The 26,085-nt window shown below is 35.5% G+C and overlaps 1 protein-coding gene and 1 long non-coding RNA gene across 6 annotated transcripts in view; one reads left to right on the top strand and one right to left on the bottom strand.

Moving 5' to 3' along the window:
- NOX4 (NADPH oxidase 4) overlaps positions 1 to 26,085 on the top strand; it is a 304,523-nt gene that overhangs the window by 168,837 nt on the left and 109,601 nt on the right. For 3 of the 5 annotated variants that reach the window (XM_077763042.1, XM_077763046.1, XM_077763045.1), the window contains exons 3-8: positions 436 to 546; positions 2,110 to 2,194; positions 5,627 to 5,724; positions 9,904 to 9,931; positions 16,358 to 16,430; positions 20,505 to 20,585. In XM_077763042.1, coding sequence (XP_077619168.1) covers positions 436 to 546; positions 2,110 to 2,194; positions 5,627 to 5,724; positions 9,904 to 9,931; positions 16,358 to 16,430; positions 20,505 to 20,585 — 476 coding nt within the window. The remainder of the gene's footprint in view (positions 1 to 435; positions 547 to 2,109; positions 2,195 to 5,626; positions 5,725 to 9,903; positions 9,932 to 16,357; positions 16,431 to 20,504; positions 20,586 to 26,085) is intronic. The other 2 variants (XM_077763044.1, XM_077763043.1) reach the window with 1 other exon arrangement.
- Positions 9,341 to 10,323, bottom strand: LOC144230706 (uncharacterized). The gene is made up of 2 exons (XR_013334843.1): positions 10,271 to 10,323; positions 9,341 to 9,975 (listed from the first exon to the last, which is right to left on the bottom strand). It is a non-coding gene; the product is annotated as an uncharacterized LOC144230706 (long non-coding RNA).

Below are 26,085 nucleotides of genomic sequence, written 5' to 3' on the forward strand. Positions count from 1 at the left end.
AGTAAAGTGAAGAGATGAAAGGCAGGCAGTGGTTTGGAAGGGGGTTGTGTAGTCAGAGCTTTGTTTGAATTTTTTGGTACCTTATCCATGAAAAAAGGATTCAACTGCACCATTGTGGAGGTGCATAATATACTGGGGCTCTCTGTGGGGGCAGAATAAGAAATTGACTTATAAGAAATCACACCAGAAAAATGTACTTGGGTTATTCTAACACTAGTAGAAATGAGGGGAGACAAAGTTTTATGGCAGTACAAAGGAGAAAGAGGCCAATTTCATTTAGGGGTTTCTGGTGAGAAGGGTGTTGTTCAAGATTCTTGAAGGAGTTGGCGTTTTTGCCATGATCCTTGAAGGAGAAGCAGGGTGAGTGAGGCCTGTAGTAAGTTTGTAGTCTGTTTTGGCCTTGGCCGTGTTTTGACCCTTGCCTTATTTGTTCAGCTAGGATTGTGTCTAAGCAGAGCCTCCGCATCTGTTCTTAACCTCAACTGCAGCCTTATCCTTCTACCCATGTGCCGGACACTCCTGGCTTACCTTCGAGGATCCCAGAAGGTAAGCATGAATAATCCTAGTCATGGATTCCAGCACAAAAATCAAGTGTAACAGTGGCATGTTAGTACCACTTAGTTTTTATGGTCTGATTTTCTAGTAGACTGATTTCTATCATCTGTTGTCATCTACCAGATGATAGTAAAGACTGTGTCATCTGTGAGGAAGATCCTCGAGCTACTCTGCAATGCTAGATAAGGGTAGTAGATAACAGAAATGGTTATTAATAGTGGTATCAGGCACTGTGTGAAGCATTCCACATATGTAACTGTGAATCCTCACAGTGATTCTGGAGAGATGCCGATGAAGAATGTGAGGCTTAGAGAAGTTAAGTAACTAGACCAACATCATGAGATTAGTGAAATGGCAGAGCTAAGATCAGTCCCAGCTCTGAGCTTTGTCCATTACACTATGCCTCATTGAGATCTTGTATTTCCATTTAGTTAAGTGCAGGTGAGCAAATCAGTGCCCTGTGGCAATGTATAAGGTGACTGCTGGGTGGCTCTTTGACTCCTTTTTAAACACAGATATGTTGTAAGCTATGTAGAGGGATTGGAGAAGATGCCTTGAGTAAGATGTGATGTTGTGTGTGATATTTAGTGTTGTAAAATGAAGGTTGTAAGGAAACAAAAACATTTTGGAAATTTAAACTCCATTGAAATTATTTTTTGTCTTCGGTTATCCTGGTGGTGTGTGTGTGTGCGTGTGGTTTCTTCATTGAGATAATAAGGCATTGCTGGATCAATACTGATACTTTAAAAGAAGTTGTTAATATGAGGTCACTTTGATGTTCAGTGAAGTTTATATAAGGAGATTTACTGCAGTAAAACTTGTCAATCTTTTCACATAATTATATTTAGAAACTTTACTTTTAATACAGTAATTTGTGGAAATAACTCTTTCTCTAGGTTGCCTGCCATGGTAAAATGCTAGGTTTTGATGCCTATGGATGGCTATTGGCTTGGTGTGAAGAAAGAGAAGATAAACAGCAGGAAATGAAATGTGCCCACCTAAGTCTCAGTATTTAATAAGTCTTAAAGAGCTATCCCCTGATGTGAAACATAGGTATTCAAAGATGCTTGACATTTTATTTTTTATAAGATTAAGAAGGCATTTAAAACCATAGATGAAACTGCTTCATTTAAAAATAATCTTATTTTTTGACTCCAATAGGAAATCATATATATTGTACAGCTCAAACATTCCAGAAATCATGATCAGTGAAGGTTTCTCCTTATTTTACTGAGTACAATTTGGGGTAAATGCCTTCAGATTTGCATATAATGCCATTGATTTTAAGCAATATGGGATTATACTATAGTTTATGTGTCATAACTATTTTACCCAGCTATTGTCTCATCTTTCCAGTTATTAGCCTTCTCACATTTTCTGTAATGTTTGGGTGTTCTACTGACTAGATATATCATAATTCACCTTACCAGCTTTTACTTCCTAGGTTTCTGCCATATTTCTAAACCTTTGACATCATAAACAATGCTGTAATGAAAACCTTTGTATGGCCATCTTATTTGCTGCATGATTTTCACCATGCCAAATTTTGTTTAGGTTCCAAGCAGGAGAACCAGAAGATTGTTGGATAAAAGCAGAACATTCCATATAACCTGTGGTGTTACTATCTGCATTTTTTCAGGTGAGAAAACCAAAATATGTTAAAATACTATGTTAGAAGATCACATTTTATGAATGGTATTTAAAAAATTTTTTTAAAACATTTTATTTATTTCTGAGAGAGAGAGAGAGAGAGAGACAGTGTGAGCAGGGGAGGGTCAGAGAGAGAGAGAGGGAGATACAGAATCTGAAGCAGGCTCCAGGCTCTGAGCTATCTATCAGCACAGAACCTGACGTGGGGTTTGAAACCACGAACCGTGAGATCATGACCTGAGCCAAAGTCGGACACTTAAGCCACTGAGCCACCCAGACGCCCCAATGAATGGTATTTTTATTGTTCCATAAATTATTTACTATTACCAACTTGTGGTTTTCTTTCTATACACCTTTATTTTTCTTTTCTGTATATTTAAAGAGAGTTGCCCAATGGTGTTATAGAAAATAAGCATATTTTATACATTACATATATATGTATTTTTCACATTATAATGTACAAAAGTTGGCCCTCAAGCTGTTAATAATTATTTCCCAAAAGTGAATAATTTCATTCAGAAAGATAAAAAGAGATAGAATAAAAGTTTTTAAGGTTTAAAACTGAAGATATGATAGGAGTTTAAATGTATATAAATTAGAATGTGAAATGTACATCCATAGAACATGAATCTACTCAAAATTATATTTGATAAACATTTCTTTGATGTTAATACTTGGGTTGAGGAGTAAATATCAAAAAGCTTGTGGAAATTTATCCTGTTCAATTCCAAGTTAAAATATCAAGTGAGAATCTTTGGGGTTTAAAAGAGTCCTTTTAAAATAAATTTTTATCCTGAGAATTTATATACTTTTCAAATTTTTGGAACAGAAATTAATAAACATATTAATTAAGTACATGGACTCTGGAGATGAATTCTTTACAATCTATCCCCAGTTGCCTTCCTGCTGGGATAGAGTTAGTTATAATTTGTAATCTTGGGGGTTAATTGTCCCAGTGGCATAGCACCTGACATTTCTGTCTGGCTGTTATTTGATAGGACATAGCTGTTTTGATACCAGAGACGTTGGTCTGGATATATATGTATGGTTGTTTTGAATTAGATGTGTTTTGATGCAGCTATTATCAAGAGATCATTAAGCTTTCAGCTTTTAAGAAGTTGCCAAGTACTGTTGAAACAGGCATCTGCACTGTTTTATCCCTGGACATCTTCGTATTGGTGGTTTCCACCTCTGGAGGCGAGAGACGGGGAGAGGCTCAGGGCTGGGATTAGGACTCTATCCAGCCCAAAAGGCTGGAGATGGAGTAAGAGTCCAGGATCAGATGAGAACCAAGGGTGTGGCAAGGGTTAGTGCTGGATTAGGACACAGGGAGTGAAAGGTCAGAAAAGGAGGAACGTTAGGGAATGTTGACATATTTGTAACCTGATTTGTTCTAAACCATAGTTGGGTCCAAATATTCTGGTTCAGCTGGCGAACAACCAAATTGAGACCGCATTGAGTCTTGCCATGAATAAACACATATTCCAGAGGGTTTGCTCTCTGCCACTCACTAGTTGTCTGACCTTAACTAGGTTACCCCTTTTAACCTGAGTTGTTTTCTTCTTCCTCCTATTCTTCTCCTTCAATGCTTATTCATTTATTTTGAGAGAGCAGGAGAGAGAGGATGCACATGCATGTGCAAGAGGGGGAGGGGCAGAGGGAGAAGGGGACAGAGAATCCCAAGCAATCTCCATGCCGACAGCGTGTGGGGACTGATCCCACAAACTGTGAGCTCATGACCTGAGTGGAAATCAACGAGTGAGATGCTTAACCTATTGTGCTACCCAGGTGCCCCAAACCTTAGTTTTCTTATCTGTAGAATAGGGATGCTTCTACCCACCTCATTATTTTGTTGTGAGAATTAAATGGGAAAATCTGTCCAAAATGCCTGGCGTGGCTTTTTCCCTGATCCCCAGAATTAGAAGCCCTGAATGCCTTTGACCTAAAAGATCTTTAAAGAAGGTGAATGTATCTCTTAAGGGTGTATCTCATACAGCTGTTACCTAGGGCTGTTTCCAGGAGAAAGAATGAGCCATAATGTATGTATGTAGTTAACATATCAACTTTTAGTTTAAAATGAAGGGATCTTTTTAAGCTTATGTATTTCAAGCATGATAAAGTTACAGGAAAGACAGTTTTGATTAAATTATGTTTTGTGCCTATGCCATAGTTGAGTCTCACCTGGGCACCCTTTTAAAAATTTCCTTAGAACTCTGTCCTTGCTTGTTAGTTAACCCACTTCTTACTTTCTGTCTGCTTTTTATGGGACCTTTTTCCCTTTTTGATTCTGGCAGGAGCTTATCAATCAGTTAACTAACTTTTTATTTAGCATTCTCATCTTTCTCTCACTTCTGTGTGTCTTTGTGAGTACTTCAGAACTTTTGGCTTATCTACATCTCATATGCTAGGCTGGAAGGGACCATAGAGTTTTCCAGTTTCCACACCATGTTTTCTGTTGAATAACTACACCCCATATATTTGTATAGACTGTAATGGTTAACTAACCAGTTTCAAGTCACTTAACTCATTAAATCTCCTATTTCATTGTCATTTTACAGAGAACTAATCTGAGGCAGGTAAACTGTGTGGCCAGGAAGACTGGATTTCCAGCTACTAATTATATTTTCTTCTTTTATCTCCCTTATTTCACCTATAAGAAAAGATTGGGAAGGGGGAAGGTGTTATCATTCAATGCACAAGTTTGTTTTCTCCTTTCTTGTCCAGTCTCTTCAAGATAATTTTCCTTTTACCTGGCCATGCCAAAATGAATTTGTCTTTAACTCTCTAGTAACTTTCTAACACTTGCATCTTTTGTGAGAGCTCTGAGTCAGTTGAGCTGTCTACTGTGCCACTATAGGTAGTTTGTTAAATGGTAGTTACTGTTTTCCTGGATTTTTAATCCTAATGAAGTGATTCCCAATACTTTTGCTGTTGGGCTTAGGATGTTATGATTTGAATTTATGGGTTGTGAGAAATTTTAACTGGTTAAAAGCATTCCAGGGGTTCTATATTTTAGTTTGAGTGACAGTGAAATATATAAGATATATGCAACAGAGTTGGGAGCTGGAGAGATGAAAAATGTAGAATAACTCAAATATCCAGGAGCTGTTTAAATAAATGCATACTCATATCCTCTTATATTTACATGTATAAGTGTGTGTGTACAAGTTTCCTAACCCTGACCTGCTAGAGTTATTTTATTCTAGCTTTTGAAAATTCAGTTTCTTTACATGATTTCTAATACTAAACTGTCTGTAATCAAGATTTTTGTGCTTTAAAATTTCCCCTTTCAGTTTAATATTTTGTTGCTCAGATCAGCTGTCAAAGTTCGACCCTGTGTTTATTCAGGGAGAGGAAATGAGTCCTCTTCGTGGAAAATATAGAAAAACCCCACTGATTTGGGCCTCATGTGATTCTGTAGGTGTGCACGTGGCTGCCCATCTGGTAAATGCCTTCAACTTCTCAGTGAACTACAGTGAGGATTTCGTTGAACTGAATGCAGCAAGATACCGAGATGAGGTGGGTGGTCTCCCTCTTCTCATTTTCCTTTCACTTGTCGTGAGGTGACTGATGAAGGTCTGTGATTTTCACAGAAAATTTGTACTTTGCTGCTCCCTTTGAGTGCTTTTAAAATGCAGTTGTCAAGTTGAGTTTTGTTCCTTTTCAATAGAAAATATAGGTGATTACTATTTCACAGTCTCTCCTGCTGAAAATGGGAGGTGGAGAGTGTCTACTTTTTATGCTCTGCAGTGTTCTGACGGCTGCCACTCAGGCCTGCCTTCTGCCTTCCCACAGTGTTGTCTGGTTCCTACCCAGCGGAGATGCCCAGCAGTGTCTTTACAGGGCAAAAGTTTTTTAAGAACTTGGATACTCCGCTTGGGTGAGAAAGGACAGAGACCCAGGTCGACTATTGATATTATATTCAATAATATTTTTTGAATATAATATTTGATCCTGGGTGATCAGTTTATTTGACTTAAAAAATATTACTGAATTCTAGTGATTACTCTGTTTTGTTTTAATCCTTGAAATAGGTGACCTTGGGCTGAGTTCTGTAGTGGGCATTATCTGACTTAGGGCGGCTGCTTTTCTCTATGTGAAGCCACGCATGAGATGAAATTGTATGTGCGGGGTGCCGGACGAAGCCTGATGAACACATGTATGGCCCTGGTTAGCTCTCTATTGCTCAGTACTTTCATTCTGAGTTTCCTTGGTCTTCCTTTGCTTTGTGCTAAGACTGCATCAAAATCAAACTGCTTGGGACCGAACTTGATCACACCTCCATCCTGTTCTGCTAAGTCTGGTAGTGACTTTGTAAGATTGTTCCCTCTCTTCTTCAACNCTTTCCTTGGTCTTCCTTTGCTTTGTGCTAAGTGCATCAAAATCAAACTGCTTGGGACCGAACTTGATCACACCTCCATCCTGTTCTGCTAAGTCTGGTAGTGACTTTGTAAGATTGTTCCCTCTCTTCTTCAACTCCGTTTTCTCTTTCGTGTATCACCTGAGTTATCTAGACTAATACTGCTGTGGTTATGTGCTTGATCTCCTTTTCAAAACAAAACAAAGGGAACACTAACAGCAAACACAGAAACAAGTCACAAAACTGAAATAGCAAGCAGCCTTTGCTAAGTTCTCTGACCAGACACTAGTATTCTTAAAAACGCCAAAATGATTTAACTGGTCTGGGTTGGAGTCAAGCACTGATAATTGCACTGAGCACTCAGCATTAAGAACCACTGACAAATCCAGCTTTACCACATGCCAGTGGAAGCTCTTCATATGTAATGATTTCAGAACGGAGCCACCACTTTTCTCATCTGCTGCTGCCTCCTCCTATTCTTCTGTCTTCCTCTGCCCATAGCACATGTATTTCCTGGTTGCTGCCTCTGGCATGCAGCTTTCTATGTATCTTTCTTTCTTTGTTTCTCCCTTTTGTTTTGGTAATCTCAGGTCTTTAATAACTATAATGGTACTATAATTTTCTTAAAAAAAGTTTATTTATGTATTTACTTGTTTTTGAGACAGAGAGACAGAGAGCAGGGTAGGGGCAGAGAATGAGGGAGAGAGAGAATCTCAAGCAGGCTCTGCACACTGTCAGCACAGAGCTCCATGTGGGACTTGACCTCACGAAACTGTGAGATCATGACCTGAGCTGAAATCAAGAGTTGGATGCTGAACAAACTGAGCAACCCAGGTTCCCCTAATGGGTCTGTCATTTTAATGTCGTATGCTTTTGCTTAATATTCCAATATTTTTAGTCATTTTAGGATCTGTAGTTATTAACTTTATTTCATTTTATGTAGGATATGTGCTCCAAGGAAAATATTTTAAAATTCAAGCAAACGAAGTTTGAAAAATGAAACCGTCTTCTCCGAAAGTAGCCATAGTTATAACTTTCTGTTCTAAGGTACTTTGAGTGGTAGTTTATGAAACATACTCATCAGTAATTTTCTTGTTTGCATAATTACATATGCTGTAGCTTGCCATATCAGAAAGTATGGAACTATCATTCCCTTCATATTAATATGTGATGGTTTATTTTTAGCTTTTTCCTTATTCACAGATGTTTAGGTTGTTTTTGAGTTTTTGTTATGAACCAGACTCCAATAAATTGATTTTTTTATATGCTTCCACTAGGCAGATTCCTAGAAGTAGAATTTGGTTTCAAAGTTATGCACATTTTTGGTTTTTTAAAAAAATTTTTAGGGGCGCCTGGGTGGCTTAGTCGGTTAAGCGTCCGACTTTCGCTTGGGTCATGATCTCGCAGTTCGTGGGTTCGAGCCCCGTGTCAGGCTCTGTGCTGACTGCCAGCTCAGAGCCTGGAGCCTGTTTCAGCCTGTGACTCCCTCTCTCTCTGACCCTCCCCTGCTCACGCTGTCTCTCTCTCTCTCTCTCTCCTAAAAATAAATAAAACATTAAAAAAAAAAAATTTTTAAAGTTTATTTATTTATGTTGAGAGAGAGAGCAAGAGAGAGCAGGGGAGGTGCAGAGAGAGGGAGAGACAGAATCCTAAGCAGGCTTCATGCTGTCAGCTAGGAGTTGGATGCAGGGCTTAAACTTGCAAACAACGAGATCATGACCTGAGCTGAGATCAAGAGTTAGCTGCTTAACCAACTGAGCCACCTAGGCACCTCACACATTTTTAATTTTGATGGGCAAATTGGCTTCCAAAAAGGCTTCACCAGTACACATACTTCTACCAAGTTTGTTGGAATGCTTATATCTACACCTCCCTTGTTGTTGTTTTTCATTAATTTTTTCCAGTCTGATGGATGAAAAATGGTAACCATTGCTTTAATTTATATTTCTCCTTTCTTTGTTTCCTTCCTTACTTCTTTCTCTTTTTTCTTCCTCTCTTCTTTATTTTTGAGCAACTTGTAGGTATCAGACAATGTGCTAGATGAAGATGAAAACACAAGTGCGCGTGCGTGCGTACACACACACACACTGCATGCAAAAATAGAGAGTCTACTGTGAGTTGTCTTTGAGAAAGATGGATTAGTGCCATGCACCATATTGTCCATGTGCTTTGTGCTCTCTCCCTGTGTTCTCCAGATTTCTAGTGACCTACTCTGCAGCTACTGGATGGCACACTCTTGATGATCCACCTGAATCTGCTTCCTCCTGTCATCTGTGAAACTGTCTCCTGCTGTCTCACATTCCATCTTTATTCCCTGGCAGTAGTGATTGTTCCATCCTCTGAGTTGCCACAGCCATTGGTTCAGATTTCTGGTATTACTTCTTTGTTCAGCTTGTCTTGTATTTTTACTAGCTGTTTATAGATTAGGTTCTCTAGGTTACCCTTTAGCTATGTTTGTCATGTCAGACGTAGAAATCATTTGGCCCCAACAGGATGAAGTTATGCTCTTGCTGGGCAAGTGGCCCTTAGTCAAGGCTTCTGCAATTATTTCATATAAATGGCTCCCCACTTTGTATATAGGTTGGCCTGACTCCAGATTCAATGGAGGCATTGGAAGGAATTTCTAAAGTTGTGCAATATTAAGCACCATTAGAATGAAAAACAAATCCACAAATCTACTGGGGATTGATCTCAGAAGATAGAAAGGGAGTTGCCTAAGGTCCATTACACTATGAGAGATGTAGTTTAAAGGAAAGATTACACTAATAATATTAATTTTTATATTTCTGAGTGCCAAGAACCCATTTGTTTTATTTGAGTATCATCACTACTTTTCACAGTATTTGTATTATTGTATTATTAGTATTAGTATTTTTTTGCACTAAATTTACAGGATATAGCCCTCCCTATATATTTTATTACCTTTGATTTTCACTGTCTTGACATCTTATAGGTGCAATTTGGCAATTATGGTAGACAGAATATGTATGAATGTTTCCACATTATAGCCAAAGGTATTGAGACTCCAAGTGTTCATAGTGTGGGCTTCAGGCCACTGCTCCTAACTTGTAATTAACCATGAAGTTGAAAGTGTACACTTTCTGACTCTTCATCCAGTGCTCTTTCATTCTCAGAAAGATAATCTTCTCTGTTGGATTTTGTACTTGTTATGATCTCCTCTAGTGTCATGAAAACATTATGAAACTTAGTTGAATTCTCATTTCCATTGGGAGAATGCATCTTAAATACCTAATGGATCTCATACCCATCAGATTCCTTGTAGAATTTTACATTATCAATGTTCTATTTTTCAGTCAATTTTTTTCCCTTTTTCTCAGGATCCTAGAAAACTTCTCTTCACAACTGGTAAGTTGTTATTCATTGCTCTTTCTGTAGATTCAGGGAAATATCTGAAAATAAGCACCATCAAATGACACAGCAATTAAATATATGTTAAGATATAACATGGGAAATTTGCAGTCAGAACCAATGGTAGGAATTGAAGCATAAGTTTGCAATGAAAGCAGGGGACAAGGCAAACAGTGGGGTTCAAATGAATAAAGAGTAAAAATAAGTAAACGCATTTGCCTTCCATATGTTCTTCCAATGACAACAGTGTGATGCCATGGGCTATTGAGGACCTGCTTTGTGCCCACGGCTGTGGCAAGTCCTATTGGAGATGATACACACGGAACAGGCTCTTACCCTCAAGGTACTGGAGAGAAACACCAAGCACTCTTGAGTATCAATGTGCGTCTTAAAACTCAGTAATTTCATAGAATATTTTGTCATCTTTAGAACCTATATTAAAAAAGGAGGAACAGTTATTAAAATTCATTATTTTCCGTGCAATGGGCCTCCTTTTTCATTTGTAATTTACTTTTCCTTTCCAAGCATATTGTCCATGAAATCTCAGTCTCGACTATTAATTCGCTAAAGCGCTTTTAAACATCTCAAAATTTTGTCCTGTTGATAGTATAAATCTTGTTAAAATTCTTATCTTTCTCACCTTTATATGGTGAAAGGAGAAAACTGCATATAGGGGATTTTTAGCTCATATTTCAGTGCTAAGGATGATTACTAGGTAGTTGAGATGGTCTGTCATAAAGGCTTGGCTATCACAAATGCCCTATTAAGGATCAGAATTGCATAGAAGACTGAGGTGCATGGCTCTTTCAAATTCATTGTTTTTCTCTTAAATTAATATTATGATGAAAATAGCAACAATTCAGACGTTTTTTCCCCTTCCTTCTCACAGTGAGGACATAACCAGCATATTTTAATTTATAAAGTATATGGTGCTTTTCCTGCCTATATATGTGAAGTATTCCACAGTTTTCTCTTAAGGAACACAATTTAGTTTTGTTTACAACTTTGCTCATTGAAAACATGTTTTTCATTTAAGCCTTAAGAATTGGATGAGAAACAAGAGGGAGAAAAAGCAGAAAAACAAAACCTTATGTGTGAATCAATGTATTTTTTGGTTCATATGAATTAATTTCACAGAAATAATCCAGAACTTTAATATTATTTTGCACACCACAAACATGGGAACATTTAAAATGTTTGGGAAAGTTTAGTTTACAAAAATTTAAAAAGATGTCTTATGTGACCAAAATATTATATTCAGAGTCTTAGTATAATGAATACTTACATATAACCAGGCGATCTTTCCATCTAGCCTGAAACCCCACCATCCTATATTTCCCAGAAGTTTCCATGAGTGGTATTGGACTAAGTAGAGATGATACTTAAAAATACAAATTTCCTGGCTCCATCCTATAGTCTCTGTAGTGTGACCAGATAGTACATTTTATTAACCTTCCCAGCTTCTCTTTCACTCTTACTGAGCATCTATCTCATCATACTCTCAGAATTCCCTTCTCGCAACACCTAACTTTTATCTACTCTCTTACCCTATTCTCTCTCTCTCAGTCTCTTCTTTTTTACTCTGCTCAGTTTCTGCTCAGCCCTCCAGCCTCAGCTGACACACCCCATCATGCGCAAATTCTTCCTTGATTCCACTAGGCAGAGTTCCTCTCTTTTTCGGCATGGGTTCCTAAGGATATGTTGTTGGAGAGTACTTTATTTCTGTGCATGCATGGTCTTTTCCAGGTGAAGGTGAGTTCTCCAGTATGAGGCAGGGCTTCCCCTAGGGCATGCAGAGAGTCAGGTACATTTTTGGTGGGGAGGGAGGTTTCTGTCACTACAAACAACTTGAATCCAAATCAGTATATCAGCATCATTTTAGTGTCTTAGTCTACACCATTGCATGAAGGAAATTTTGTGCTGGCCAAAAAGAGCCACCTACTTCCCAGGTTGTCAGCTTGGAACACAGGCCAGAACCCCTATGTATGAGTCTAGAGCTTCTAGGGCATCTGATTGACCCTACTGAGTAGTAGGTGAGAGAACAAAGCAGAATCAAAGGAGAACAAGAGGAGAAGAGACAGTTTTCTACAAATAGACTAAGTCTAGCTTTGTATTACTAATAAGTGTTGTTAGGTACAGTACCTAAGAAAAATCAAGTTTCTGATGGAGGAACACATGCACGTTTTTTAGATGTTCTAATGATAAAGCCTACTTTTTATTGGTTAATATATTTCTTGGATTTTAGGTTGTTTAATGTTACATAGAATCTTCTCTCTGTCTTTAAACATTTTTCAATGTAGTCTACAGCTGAGAAATTAAGATTGTTTTGTAGAAAGTTCAAGTGACATGAAATATGGTAGTTAGATCACTCAGTAAGAAGCGTTAAAACATTGAGAATTTATAATATAAAACAAGTTTAAAAGATTAGATTATTCAGACATGGATTTAAAAATATTTAGTATGTCACTTCCAAATTTGGTAGTACCTTGTATGATGAGAATAAAATGCATACTATCCAATTTCAATTAGAAAAACCCTCAAACACAAAAAGAATTGTGTTTCCAGTTATGTTGGAAACAAACAGGATAATGAGTACAAGGTGGTATATTTCTGACCACATCTGGATATAGATGAAAATGATCTCTCAGTTTCTTCTAGACTTGGGAATATAGTGCAGTCATTCATTTTAAAGGCAACTAATTAATGAAATCTAGTATGCATAGATACAAAGTAATAAGAATGAACATACAGGCATGTCGTTTCCTAAGGAAACAACTGTAGGTATTTTGCTTTATAATTGGAAGGATTCAAAGAGTTCACAGTATAATTCACTTTGGCAAGTAGCTTGGCCCAGTAAGCTTTGACTAGCTCCGTAATTTCCAACCTATGCTTCCTAACTCAGAATGTGTGTAGTAATAGAGAATAATATATTGGGTCTTAGCTGAGCTGTCATCAAAAGCTAGGTTAGGGTGCCCTTTGATGTACCGTGGAATACACTCAATGCTTAGCTCCCTTGTAGCACTTAATGCCCTATGTTGCGTTTGTCTATCTTCCACACTGGATTAGAATTTCTTTCAGAGGAGGATTCTTTTTTTCTGTCACTTAATAGTACATTACAGATGCCTGGAAGATATTCACTAAAGGTAAAAGCCATTTGTTTAACTCTACTGCTTTTTACATAGATCTTCTTTACATCTAGATAATCAGTTAGCTAACTTGTTTAATTCCAGTGTAAGTAAATCATAGCTTCTTAAGTTACTCCTTTTTTTTCACCATTGTAGTTATAATTTTTTTCTTTTCATTGTTAATTATAAGTAACTTTTTCTTCTTCATTACTTCATCTATTACTTTATAAATTATAAACTCTGGTCTTTTTATACTTCAGGGAGATAGAAAGGAAACATGAATCCTTTAGATAAAAAGGATAACTTCATAAATCTGAAAGAACATTAAAAAGTGTTGAATTGATTCTCCTAAGTCTCCAGATGAGTTCCAGTGAGATTGGGGTTTGGCCTAAGGGACAGTAACAGGACCATTAATCCCAAGATGTGCATCCTGTCGGCTAAGTTGTCTACTTCATCTTCAAATGACTGATTTCAACTATTTCACCCCCTCTAAGTCTTTCCAGTATGTTTTCTGTGTTCTGCTGTAGAAGGAGTTCTCTAGTTAAGTATTTGAGGAAAAGATGTTTCTTGTTTCTTTGTGTTAGTACTTCCCAGAGACTTTAATATACTAACATGTTCTGTGACACTTTAAAGAATGGTTATTACATTTTTGAGTAATAGAAATTAATATCTCAAGGAATTAATGTTCAAATAATATACTTTGGAAATTATGCCTCTATACTAAACATACTCAGTTTTTTCAGGTGTCCTGCTGAAGTGATTTGTAGACATTCCATAGCTAATCTTGGCGTATTTAGAACCACATGGGAAACCGTGTATGCAGACACAGTAGACCTTAATGAAGTCCCAAGAAAATTACTGGAAAGGCTTCTCCAACCACAAATTTCACATCATGGAGCCATCTGGGATTCTATCATTTATTTATTCATTTGGCCAAATAAGGTTTGGTTGTTTTTTAAACTACTTGAAGCCAGAGAGAAAGACCTCCTCTTTTTTTTTCTTCTTTAAATTTATTGAGTTATAATTGAAGTACACTATTTTATACATATGTAAATTATGCTATTTGATTGATTTTTGACATAGGCATACACTTGTGAAACCAAGACCAAAATCAAGATAATAAACATATCTATCATTCCGCAAAGCTTTTTGTGCCTTTTTAATGCCACCTGCAATTGATCTGCTTTCTATCACTGGAGAATGGTTTGGATTTTCTAGAATATTATATAAAAAGAATCACAGAGTTTGTACTCTTGGGATTTCTTTAAGGGGAAGAGTGTCTGACTTTTTTCACTCAGTCTAATAATTTCGTGATTCATGTATGTTGTTGCATACGGCACATGATGGTTTTTTTAAATTGTCAGTTAGTGTTCCAGGTAGAGATAATACCACAATTATTTACCTATTCATCTCCTGATAGAAATTTGAATTGTTTATAGGCTTTAACTGATAAAAACAAAGTGACTATGAATATTTTTGAACAAGTTTTTGTACGGATATGTGTTTGCGTTTCTTTGGGAGAAATACTTGGGAGTGGAAAGGCTGGGTCCTTTTGTAGGCATGCTGTTTTTTGTAAATACTGTTTTTCTGTACTATTAGTCTTCTAGTGTGAACTAGTTATATATAGTCGTCTTGTTCTTCTTTTACCTCTAGGAAGTTAGTATTCACCTGGGGCAATAGGAAATATGGGAACAGAGGGCCCTGGGAAAGAAGTATAGAGAAGAGATTATATGGATTATGCACATCAAGAAAGGCAAGTCTTGTTAGGCTTCCAAATCTGTATATTGGGAAGACTGAGGAGGAGAGAGTATTCAAGTATAAAGTATACAAAAACTAGCTCCTTAATTTCTCATGTGGCTCTTTACAAGTAGAAACTTATTTCTACTGTACTGAGATTTCTAGCATTTTCCAGTGATTCTAAACTATTGGAATCCTAATGATGCACACCCATATCATTCCTATTTGTTCCCAGCTTGTCTGCTCCTGCTAGGGGCTTATAGTCCATGGTGGCCTTTCTCTGTTCTAGGTGCTTCCTTGACAAGGACAGAAGCTGGGGGATGTCTATACTTTTGGAGACACAATTGTTTCAGTAGCTTTCCATAAAGATTTAAGATGGAATCTCTCAGCTAGGGTATTTAGGGCTTACTTTTGCTTGTATGATTGTAAGAGCAAATAACAGTAGTCTGTAGACAGGATATTTTATTTGGTATTAATAGAATAAATTGAAATGTGACTCTTGTGATTTTAGTTCTTTTTGATCCAGCATATCAACCATTCATTTTGGATATGCTATACAGGGTAATATTGGATTTAATCATCTATCGCATCAGTATTAAATTTGAAAAGCATTGCACATTTTTTTCTTTGCTAAAAAATGATTATTATATCAGAAGCACCTATTAACAACCTGTTTTCCATACTAAGGAGACAGGCCTGCAAGCATTCTTAAAACATCAGCACTGTAATTCTTTTTTCTTGAAATCTATAGTTTTTTGTTCTACAGTTGAAGTTGTGGTTTTTAGAAAGCTTTAGGTTTTGTTTATTTTTTCTTTAAAATTATTCTGGGTAGTGGAGCCCGAAAGAAATTATTTGAATTGAGACTGGAAAAGCTACTAGTTCCATAAAAGGAGGTCTGAGAGAGTCAGGGAGTTTGAATACTGTAGTGGAGAAAACCAAAATGGTAAAAGGTGTTGGATATCAACTCCATCCCATTGTATATTTTTTTCCTCCTTTAAAACAGCTTTATTCATGTAGAATTAAGAGCTAATAAATTGCATCCCTTTAATACACACTCTTTCATAAGTTTTAATACTTGTGTATATCCACAAAACCATCATCACTATCAATATAAGGAATAGATCTTAACACTCACCCTTTAAAATGTCTTTGTGCCTTTGGAAGTCTTTCCCTCCTGCTCCTCCTTGCCTCCCTATTAAACATATGGTTAATTTTTCTCTGTTGTTTTCATTACTGACATTTGACATCTTGTATGCATTTGGTATAGCATGTCCCCACAGAAGTATGTACACATCCACCACTCTGAGTGGGATACATGAAAATACTAAGGTGGACTCTTCTTTTAAAGGGAGAAAAGATTGCTTTGTTTTAAGTACCTTGAGCCTGTGCTAATTTTAAAAAGGCTTTTTTTTTCTTGGGAGGGAACATACAAAGAGATATGTGATTTGAATTGGGCTTCCCACAGAGCAGCATAGTCCTTTGGCTTTTAAGGTAATAATTTTTTGTACTTTTTTTCTCAGTATGGTTTAAGTTAAATGTACTTATATATATTTTTTTAAAGTTCCTGGCCTGACAGGGGTCTGCATGGTATTGGTGCTCTTCCTGATGATTACAGCTTCTACATATGCGATACGGTAAGTGTCAGACCAATTATATCAGTGTTTGCTGGCCCAAATATTTAGGTTTTCCTCAGATTATCTTAATTTTCATATGTAGAACAAGTCTTGATTAACTGAAATGCTTAGCCAGTGCAATCAGTATTCTGGTAAATGGACTATTTTGGAAAACTAAGAGTGAAGTAGAGACATTTCCATATATCATTTCCTGCTTTTGAAAAATCCCTTTGTTTAGTCAAGCATTCTGTGTTGATAAGGAAACATATGTGGAGAGTTTTTGATGACTGAGGAAATTTGAGTTCTTCAGGGTCATCTTTCTGAAGGACAGTGTATCTCTACAAGACATGAGACTGTAATCAACATGTATGCAAAGGAATATAACATAATTATTTTATGACTTGTTTCCTGCTGCAGTTTATTGTAGTACTCTAAATGAAGCTTTGGGAACATGGTTCATTGACATCTGCTAAAATCATCGAAAATATCTGCATGCATATTTATTCTTCTTGTTATGAGATTTTGAGCAATTGCAGGCATACGTTTTCATGAACACTTTCACATGTTCTTTCTGACGGATACATTCTGTATGTCATAATATTTTACAGCATCTTATGTTTCTGGTTAAACATTTTGGGTAAGATAGCAAAAAGAAAAAATAATGCATAGTATTCAAAAATCCCCAATTATTGTACTTGAGATGGGAAATTTAATAGAAATGCACACACATTCGTGTTTTGAAAATAATTACCCAATACAATATTAAAATGAATCTGTCTTTGCACTTCTGACCACATCTCTGTACATATTCACACACCCCAAAATGTCACAAGTAAACTCACCACTCGGAGTTTAGCAGTATAAACTTTCTGGTTTGATGTTTATAGGCTTAATCCTCCTTGCCCTTGATCACTCAGTCCCCAACTCCTACTTCCACCAACATCGCTCTCTTTTTCTCCCTTTCACACTACTGATCTCTCTCTTCCTATGTCTACGTATTTTACTAATACAGGATCATGTTAAACGTTATTTTAAATCTGCTTTTTATTTAAATATGTTAGAAACATTTTTGTACATTTAAGAAATATTTCTCTCTCTTCCTCTTTACTGTTAGAACATAATATCATCATATATATATAGCTTTCCCTATTCTCCTATTGTTGGATATTTTAGGTTGATTCCATTTTTTATAGTATTTGAGTTCTGAAGCAAACACCCCCATCCATATGTCTTTGCATACTTTTTTACTTACGTCCTAAGGAAACTATCTAGATGTAGAATGCCTTGGTGAAACAGTAAGCACACTTTTAAGACTTCTCATAAGAATTAAAAAATCTCCTTACAGGAAGGCACACCAAATCTCTAACATTAGTACTTGAGAGTGCCAATTTTGTGGGGAGAAATTTTATTTTAGTTAGGTAAAGCATATTAAGGAACATATATTTTTCAGTTTGGAGTATTCTTAAAGGAATATAAGGGCATCTGACATATTATTTGCAAGATTAAAGATCTATGAATGTTCTACATCTATTAAAAAATCCTTAATTGAGAGATAGTTTTGTAAAATGGAACATAAAGATCAGCTTCTATTTTCAACTGAGCCTTATATTTGTACTCATAATAATTCAGTGAATGTTCATTAATCTTCAGTTTTTCATTTCTTTAAGAGACTATAAAACCAACTCTGCTTTTCTTCAAGCTGTATTGTGAGAATCATGGAATTCTTAAATGGATCATGGAGATAATCTTTTTCTTCTTTACCAGTGAGGAAATAAAGCGTTGGAGAAACTAAGAGAATAAATAGCTCCAATATTTGGTTTCTTTTTTTCTTCTAATGTTTGATTTCTAACAGTTGAATATAGTCTAGTAATTCACCAACGGTTTAGTATGGATCAATCTATTAAAATAAGTTTTATATATTTTAATAGCAGGTGACAGGAATACAAACATACTTTTATCTCAGTAGATTTTTAAGTGGTGGTTATTAAATCTGAGCTCTAGTTGTGAATTAAAATTGGCAGAGTAAACTAGGAAGTAATTTGCTTTATAGAATTAAAAAATATAAAAGTCAGAACTATGAACTCATACGTACAAAATAAACATGAGATACATTCCTAAGAAAATTATGCCAAAAGTGATTATTTTTAATTCTACCATTATTATATATGATAAGAAATGAAACATTTAGAATTATTAGAAAGAATGCAACAATGAATCATCATTATTTCCAGAAATGTATATGTAATTATCCGGCCAGAAAATCCAAGAGAATTATGGAAAAAATTAGTGTTATACCAAATAAAAGAATTGTATTATGTAAATGAATACAAAACAAATATTAAAAATAGCTTTTATATAATAGGTATTATCAGATTGAAAACTAAAAAGGTACCACTCACAATCGTAACAAAAACATAGAATATCTAGAAATAAACTTAATAAGAAACTAGTTGAAATCTATGTAGAAAAGCACAGAACTTCACTGACAGAAATGAGTGGAGATTTGAATAAAGATTACATACTGTAAAGATGGAGTTCTTCCTCATTCATTTTGTAGGCTTGTTGCAATTCCCATCAAAATACAAGATAGATTATTTTGTTTTTGAATGTTGCAAAAACAGTTCTAAAGTTCACCTGAGGGAACATTGAAGTACATGTTCCAAAGAGAAGTAAAAGAGCGAATGTGGCTTACTAAACATTAACACAATTAAGCTTCAGTAACTTCAAACAGAATAGGACTTAATTGCAAAAATTACCAAGGAATTGAACCTAATGATAGAGTTGATAGAAAGCCCTGTAGGAGATTTTGGTATATATAAAAAGCTGCCAAGTAATAAAGAGGCCATTACAAACTTATGAGGAAAGTAAGGCTTAAGTGAATAAAATTCGAGATAAATTAAGAGGTAATTGTAAAAAAAAATTATACCATTAAAAATTTAGAAGAAACTTTGCCCAATAATAAATTCTTACAAATATATGGAACATGTTTAAATTATATGGAACATACTTAAAATTTAAATAGTTTACACAAAGTAATTAAGAAAAATATACTGTAAAAATGGCTATTATCATGAAGAGATAAATCACAGAAGAATTTAACACAGAAACGAAATCATACCCAATTCCATTTACATAAAGTGATGAAAATGTATAAAGTGGAATCTGGGTTTGGGGAAACAGGCTCTTTTACCCTACAGTTGGGTTTATAATTGATAAAACGTATTCAGAGAACAATTGGCAATGTGTATCAAAAACAAAATGTGTCCTTCAATGTAGTAATTCCACTTCTGGGAGTTTCGGTTCAAAAAGATTCAGATATGTACAAAAAGGCATATGACCCAAGGATATGAATGACCTTGGTAATAATAACAGAAGCTGTAGATGAAGTAAATGTCAAACAAATTGGATATTGCTTAACTCAGGAGTTATGAAATTTCTAGGGATCATATCAGACTCTTCTCAGAAGCTTTTACTAGTATCTGCCCTCCACCTCCAAGATTCTGTTATTTGAATATCAACCCAGACATATGAAAGAAAATATCTGTTAGTCTTTTTACTTTTCTGAAAATTTCATAAATTGTGCTTACCATACCACTTCTTTTTTAGGCTCTGTCCTCCCCCAGGGCAATAACACCAAGTTGTTATTTTTAGCATATAGACTGTTCAGGAAAATAATGTAAAACTCTAACGAACATCTATTTAATTTATCTCATTTTACTTTCCTTTGGAGTACTCTCACACTATATATTGGGATGGGGGAGTATTTGTTTTAGATACCATCTGAAAATTGAGAATATTGATCAAAAGGACAGTAAAAGTACATATTAGCAGCCTATTAACTACTCCTCAAACTCATAATTACTTTAAACATTTCATTTTAATTCTTTCCATGTGTCTTTATTTGAAATACAAAGAACCTTCAAAATTATAAAGTATTATAATATTGTGTCAGTTCTCTCTGCATGGTATGTTAATACTTTGATCTTAATAGATAAATCTCAGATGAACTCCTATTTTAACTTTCTTCAATTTTGACATGTGTTTGAAATGATGGAATGTAAAGTGGCATTGAAATTAAATTATTTGTTTTTTCAGAGTTTCTAATTATGACATCTTCTGGTATACTCATAATCTCTTCTTTGTCTTCTACATGCTGCTGATGTTGCATGTTTCAGGGTAAGTTTAAAAAATATTTTAACATATTTTTAAAATTATGTGTAACCTAAAAATGGGGTAATGGCAGATATATCTATAGAAATTTTTATAGGAAGTGGTAAAATTATTTGGTTACTTGGAATTGAGGGCAGTGTCAAGAATGAAGAAATAGTTTTATTTTTATCATAGCATATATTTTTTTAAAGTTTATTTATTTGAGAGAGAGAGAGAGATTTTATACACATAAGTGTAAGCAGAGAGGATGGGGCAGAGAGATAGGGAGAGAGAAATATCTCAAGTAGGCTCTGTGCTGTCAGCTCTGAGCCTGGCTCAGGGCTCCATCTCCCAAACTGTGAAATCATGACAGAAGCTGAAATCAAAAGTTGGGCACTTAACTGACTGAGCCACCCAGGCGACCCTATCATAGCACATTTTAATGAAACTAGTATAAACATATATTAAAATTATATGTAGTATATCAAAATATATTAAAATAGAAAGACAATTACTTCTCCTACAATGTTGCAGTTTTTAACATCTCTATATCAAGAGGTTATATCTTGATAACTTCGAAGAGAAAGTTAATAAGAAATGAAAACCTTCAAGAAGGTATTTTAATGTTTCCTAAAAATTTAGGAATTCCTTATGTCTTGCTGCTGCGGAATTTGTAACAATACAGTTACCAGTGTTTAGTTTAAAAAGGCCTAGCAGCCTGTAGCAACATTTTTCTAGATACGTCTTCTGAGGCAAGGGAGTTAAAGCAAAAATAAACTATTAGGACTACATCAAAATAAAAAGCTTCTGCACAGCGAAGGAAATACCAAAACTAAAAGACAACCTACTGAATAGGAAATGATATTTACAAATGACATATCTGATAAAGGGTTAGTATACAAAATATTTAAAGAACTTACACAACTCAGCACCAAAAAAACCCAAATAATCCTATTGAAAAACAGACCGTTCTCCAAAGAAGACATCCAAATGGCCAACCAACACATGAAAAGATGGTCAGCATCACTAATCATCAGGGAAATGCAAATCAAAACCACACTGAGGTATCACCTTACACCTGTCAGAATGACCAAAATCAAAAAATTTTTAAAAAGTAAAAAGTCCTACCCACAAGAACAGTTGCAGAGAAAGCCTAACGTTTACAATGATCAAAGAGAAGGATCTGTCAACAACATCAGAAGATCACAAAGGGAAAAAGAAAGTATCCTAAGCTTGTTACAAATAATATACACCAATTATTCTGAAAAGTATGTCACCTCAAGCAGTGGACACAAAGGTATGGTGCTTAATATAATCTATTAGGTTAGAGGAAGGAAATATATATATTTTTGTGTCTGCATGATCACTAGAGTGGACTATGGTTTTTTCTTGAGACTCACACTAATATGACACAATAGGCCATTGTTTGGCATCAGCTTCACTTGATTGAGTAGAATGATACAGGACAGAAACATGGAAAATCAATAGGATAATGTTAGGTCCTTCTTCTGCGGGGAGTCCCTCTGGTTGTCCCACCTCCTTTCCCTTACCTCCCATGTAGTAACTCAGTTTTGAGATGAATAGATGGGTAGGCATGGACTCCCTTGCTTTGGGTAAGGCTCATGATCCATAGGAACCAGTGTCTCAGTAACAGCCCAGATCTCCTCAAGGGATGCCCTCAGTTGCAAGGGCACACAGGAAACTGAGGTCTGTGAGTCCTACATGAGTTTATAGTTCATTCATAGTCCTCCTGGTGCAGATGCATTCCACCATTAATAAACAATGTTGCCTGGAAACACAGCTGGCATTCCCCATTTATCATAGCCCAAGATGTTTCCAGGGAGACAGTGTTTGGAGAAAGCTTCAGATCTGCTGTTAATCCTTTCCTCAGAATGTTTTATAATGTACTTTGTCAGTACAGTAGGTCATATACATAAATTATGTATTTATTTCAGGGTGCATGTTCAAAATGTTTTTTTTTCTCTCTTGTTTTTAGAGACCACTGGTTTAAACAGCTGTATTATATGTGTCTTTCTTCTGTGTCCTGGCTCAATTTGTTCTATACTGGGTTTTAGAACATACAGTTGTAGAGCATCAGAAACATGGCCACATTTATAATCCTGACTTCCATTTAGTCATTCCTGCCACACAGGGAAGAGGGTCATGGTCTGAGGAAGCTCTGGATTCTATTCTTTTCCCTTTATGTGGATAATATGTTCTATGGAATATGAAGACACCAAGAAAGCTCTCCGTACAGAAAATTTGTGTTCTTTAAATGGCTTGGCTTGTTTGCCTGTCAGGGCTATTATCATAAAATGGACTATGAGTAAGCAGATGCTACTGATGATAACAGTAATTTAAAACAATTACACAATGCTTACTATATGCCCAGGATAAATTCAAAACGATTTAGATGCTTGATGTCTCCAAGGACCACGGTTTTATAAGGATAAACAATATTGTCAAACCCCCTTCACAGATCAGAAAACCAAAGTATAGAGAGTAAGTAACTTGTGAAAGTTTACCCAAGTGATGGATCCTGGATTCAAATTCAGGCATTCTTACTCAAAAACTCCCATTTTTTTTCCTGTTAGGTTCTGTATTTTTAGAAAGACTTGTATTTAGAATTTGGTGTTAAGAATTTTTTTAAGGTTAATATCTTGATTTACCTGGGATTGTGATCTCTCTCATACATCTATCTGTAACAGAGAGAAAAATGCAATCATTTGTTAGTATAATTAATTATGCATTCTTTTGCCTTTATGTTGTATTAAGTTAGAACTGAAAAGATCTGTTTCTTTGTAATTCAAAATAGAGTAAATTTTTTTAAAGGTTCAGAAGTTCAAACAGATTTCTTAAGCTTAAAGAGGATTGTATTGAGAGTTCTTTCTTCATTTTTTAGACATAAAAGGAGGCATATTTAAAGTTTGATTTTACTTTTGTAGAACAAGGACCATAAACAGAAAGTGACTTTCATTTATGCAAAGAAATAACAAAAGGCACCTGCAGGATGAATTCTATACAATCAATTTCTTATACCTATTTAATTAATAGTTATATACTATTAGTAAAAAACAATTACTCTAATATTGAAATCAGTGTCATACAGCAAATACACAATCCAAAACCATTGTAGAGTGCACATTTTTTGTGAAATTAAATTTTTATTGAAGTATAATTGACAAAATAATATATGTATAGTATATTGCAAATTATATATATTTTAAGTTTTTTTTTACAGTATGATTATATACATATATGTTGTGAAATGATTACCTCAATCAAGTGAATTAACACATCCATAACTTAAGTTACCTTTTAATTTTCCCCTGGTGAGAATGCTTAAGATCTACTCTTTTAGGAAATCTCAAGTATACAATATTTTATATTTAATGTAGTTGTCATGCTGTACATTAGATCCTCAGAGCTTATGCTTCTTATAGCTAAAAGATTTTAACCCTTTGAAGTTCAATTTTGAATATAACCACACAGATTACGCTTCTTTTGTGGGAAAACTTACTAGTGGTAAGTCTTACAGCTTTTTCTTTTTCTTTTTAAAATTTTTTTAAATGTTTATTTATTTTGAGAGACAGAGAGTGACAGAAAACGAGCAGGGGAGAGTTAGAGAGAGAGGGAGACACAGAATCCAAAGCAGCCCACCAGGCTCTGAGCTGTCAGCCCACAGCCCAATGTGGGGCTCAAACCCATGATCCGTGAGATCATGACCTGAGCCAAAGTCGGATTCTTAACCAACTGAGCCATCCAGGCACTCCTCTTACAGCTTTTTCAAAGTGAAACATTTCCAAAAATTTTTTATTTTATTTTAAAGGATCTGTTTATAAGGAAATCTATTGAAATTATTATCCTTTGTGCCAATATTGAGAGCTTAGACAAGTCTTTGATTATGAAATATTTGATAATTTCATTCTCTAGCTTTGGGTTATATGAGTAAAGTGCAGTTATTCAAAAAAAGTTTCTTGAGTTTATACTGAGATTTCTGTTAAAGAGCATGCTTTAGGTTGGAAGAGGAAATCAGCATTTTCTGGGCATCTCTCCATCAGTATGCTAAGTACTATAATGAGGGATAGAAGAACAATATATGATCTTTAGGCCTCCAGCATTGGTAGTTAGTTTGCAATTAAAAGCACGAGTTGAAAGAACGAGAGAGGGGTACCTGGGTGGCTTAGTCAGTTAGGCATCTGACTCCTGATTTGAGCTCAGGCTCAGGTCATGACCTCATGGTTCATGAGATCAAGCCCTGTATTGGGCTCTGGGCTGACAGCACAGAGCCTGCTTGGGATTTTCTCTCTCCCTCTCTGCATGCCCCTCTGCCTTGTGTGTATGCTTTCTCACTCTCTTAAAATAAATAAATACACTTTAAAAAAAAAAAGAACTAGAGAGAATTTTAGACTCAAGAATTCTAGTAGTTCAAAGAATTGAAGAATTGATGTAGGCTAGAAATTTTAGAAAATTTGAGACTTCAAGGATGAAGCTATTAGAAATTGTTGACTGCTTTCTCTACTTAAGCAGACTTTTGCAATAGGAAGATCAGTTGCTTCTGATGATTTTCAGAGGTCCATTTTACTTTCATAGAATGTCAAGTTTTGAAGGAAGCTTAAAAGATATCGTGAGAAAGATGATTTGAGTCTCCCATGCAATCTAAGTAAATCTCTAATTTTGAAAAGCCCATTCTGTCTTTGGGAAGCTGATTTTCACAAAGTTCTTTTTCTTTTGGGCCAGAATTTATTTTACTTTAATTTAACCCAATGACTTCAATGTCTGTGACTATAGACCATGGAAATTCAGTCCCTCTTCTTTACATTCTGTTCATCTGTTCCTTGCTTTATAATATTTCATGGCTCATCATTATTCTGAACTTAAAAAAAAGACATTCATAGTTAATATTCATTGAGTACTTATCTTGTACCTTACTAATGTTTGATCTCATTAAATCCTCCCAACAATCCTGGTAAAATATGCTCTTATTATTATTATTATTGCCATAATGTTATATTTTATATTATTATCATTTTATTATTATTATTAATTATATCTTGCCCAGGTAATAGAGCAGGAGCAGTGAGAGGTGAAGGAACTTCTTAAAAGTCATGCATAATAAGTAGAAGAGTTTGGGTTTGAACCCAGGGATCAGATTCCTGAGCCCACATTCCTAGCCACTAAATTAGGCTGGCTGCAATTTGGTATGGCTTCTTTTGTACCCTTTTTATTTTTTTTTTAACTTTTTAAAAATATGTTATTTATTTTTGAGAGAGAGAGACAGACAGAGAGAGAATGAGTGGGGGAGGGGCAGAGAGAGAGGGAGACACAGAATCTGAAGCAGGCTCCAGGCTCCAAGCTGTCAGCACAGAGCCCGACATGGAGCTTGAACTCACCAGCCATGAGATCATGACCTGAGCCAAAGTCATATACTTAACTGACTGAGCCACCCGGGTGCCCCCCCTTTTATTTATTTTAACGTTTTATTTATTTTTGAGAGAGAGAACTTTGTATCTCTTTTAAAGCTGGA

This window comes from Crocuta crocuta, unplaced genomic scaffold (assembly GCF_008692635.1).
Source record: "Crocuta crocuta isolate KB4526 unplaced genomic scaffold, BGI_CrCroc_1.0 scaffold614, whole genome shotgun sequence".
Lineage (NCBI taxonomy): Eukaryota > Metazoa > Chordata > Mammalia > Carnivora > Hyaenidae > Crocuta > Crocuta crocuta.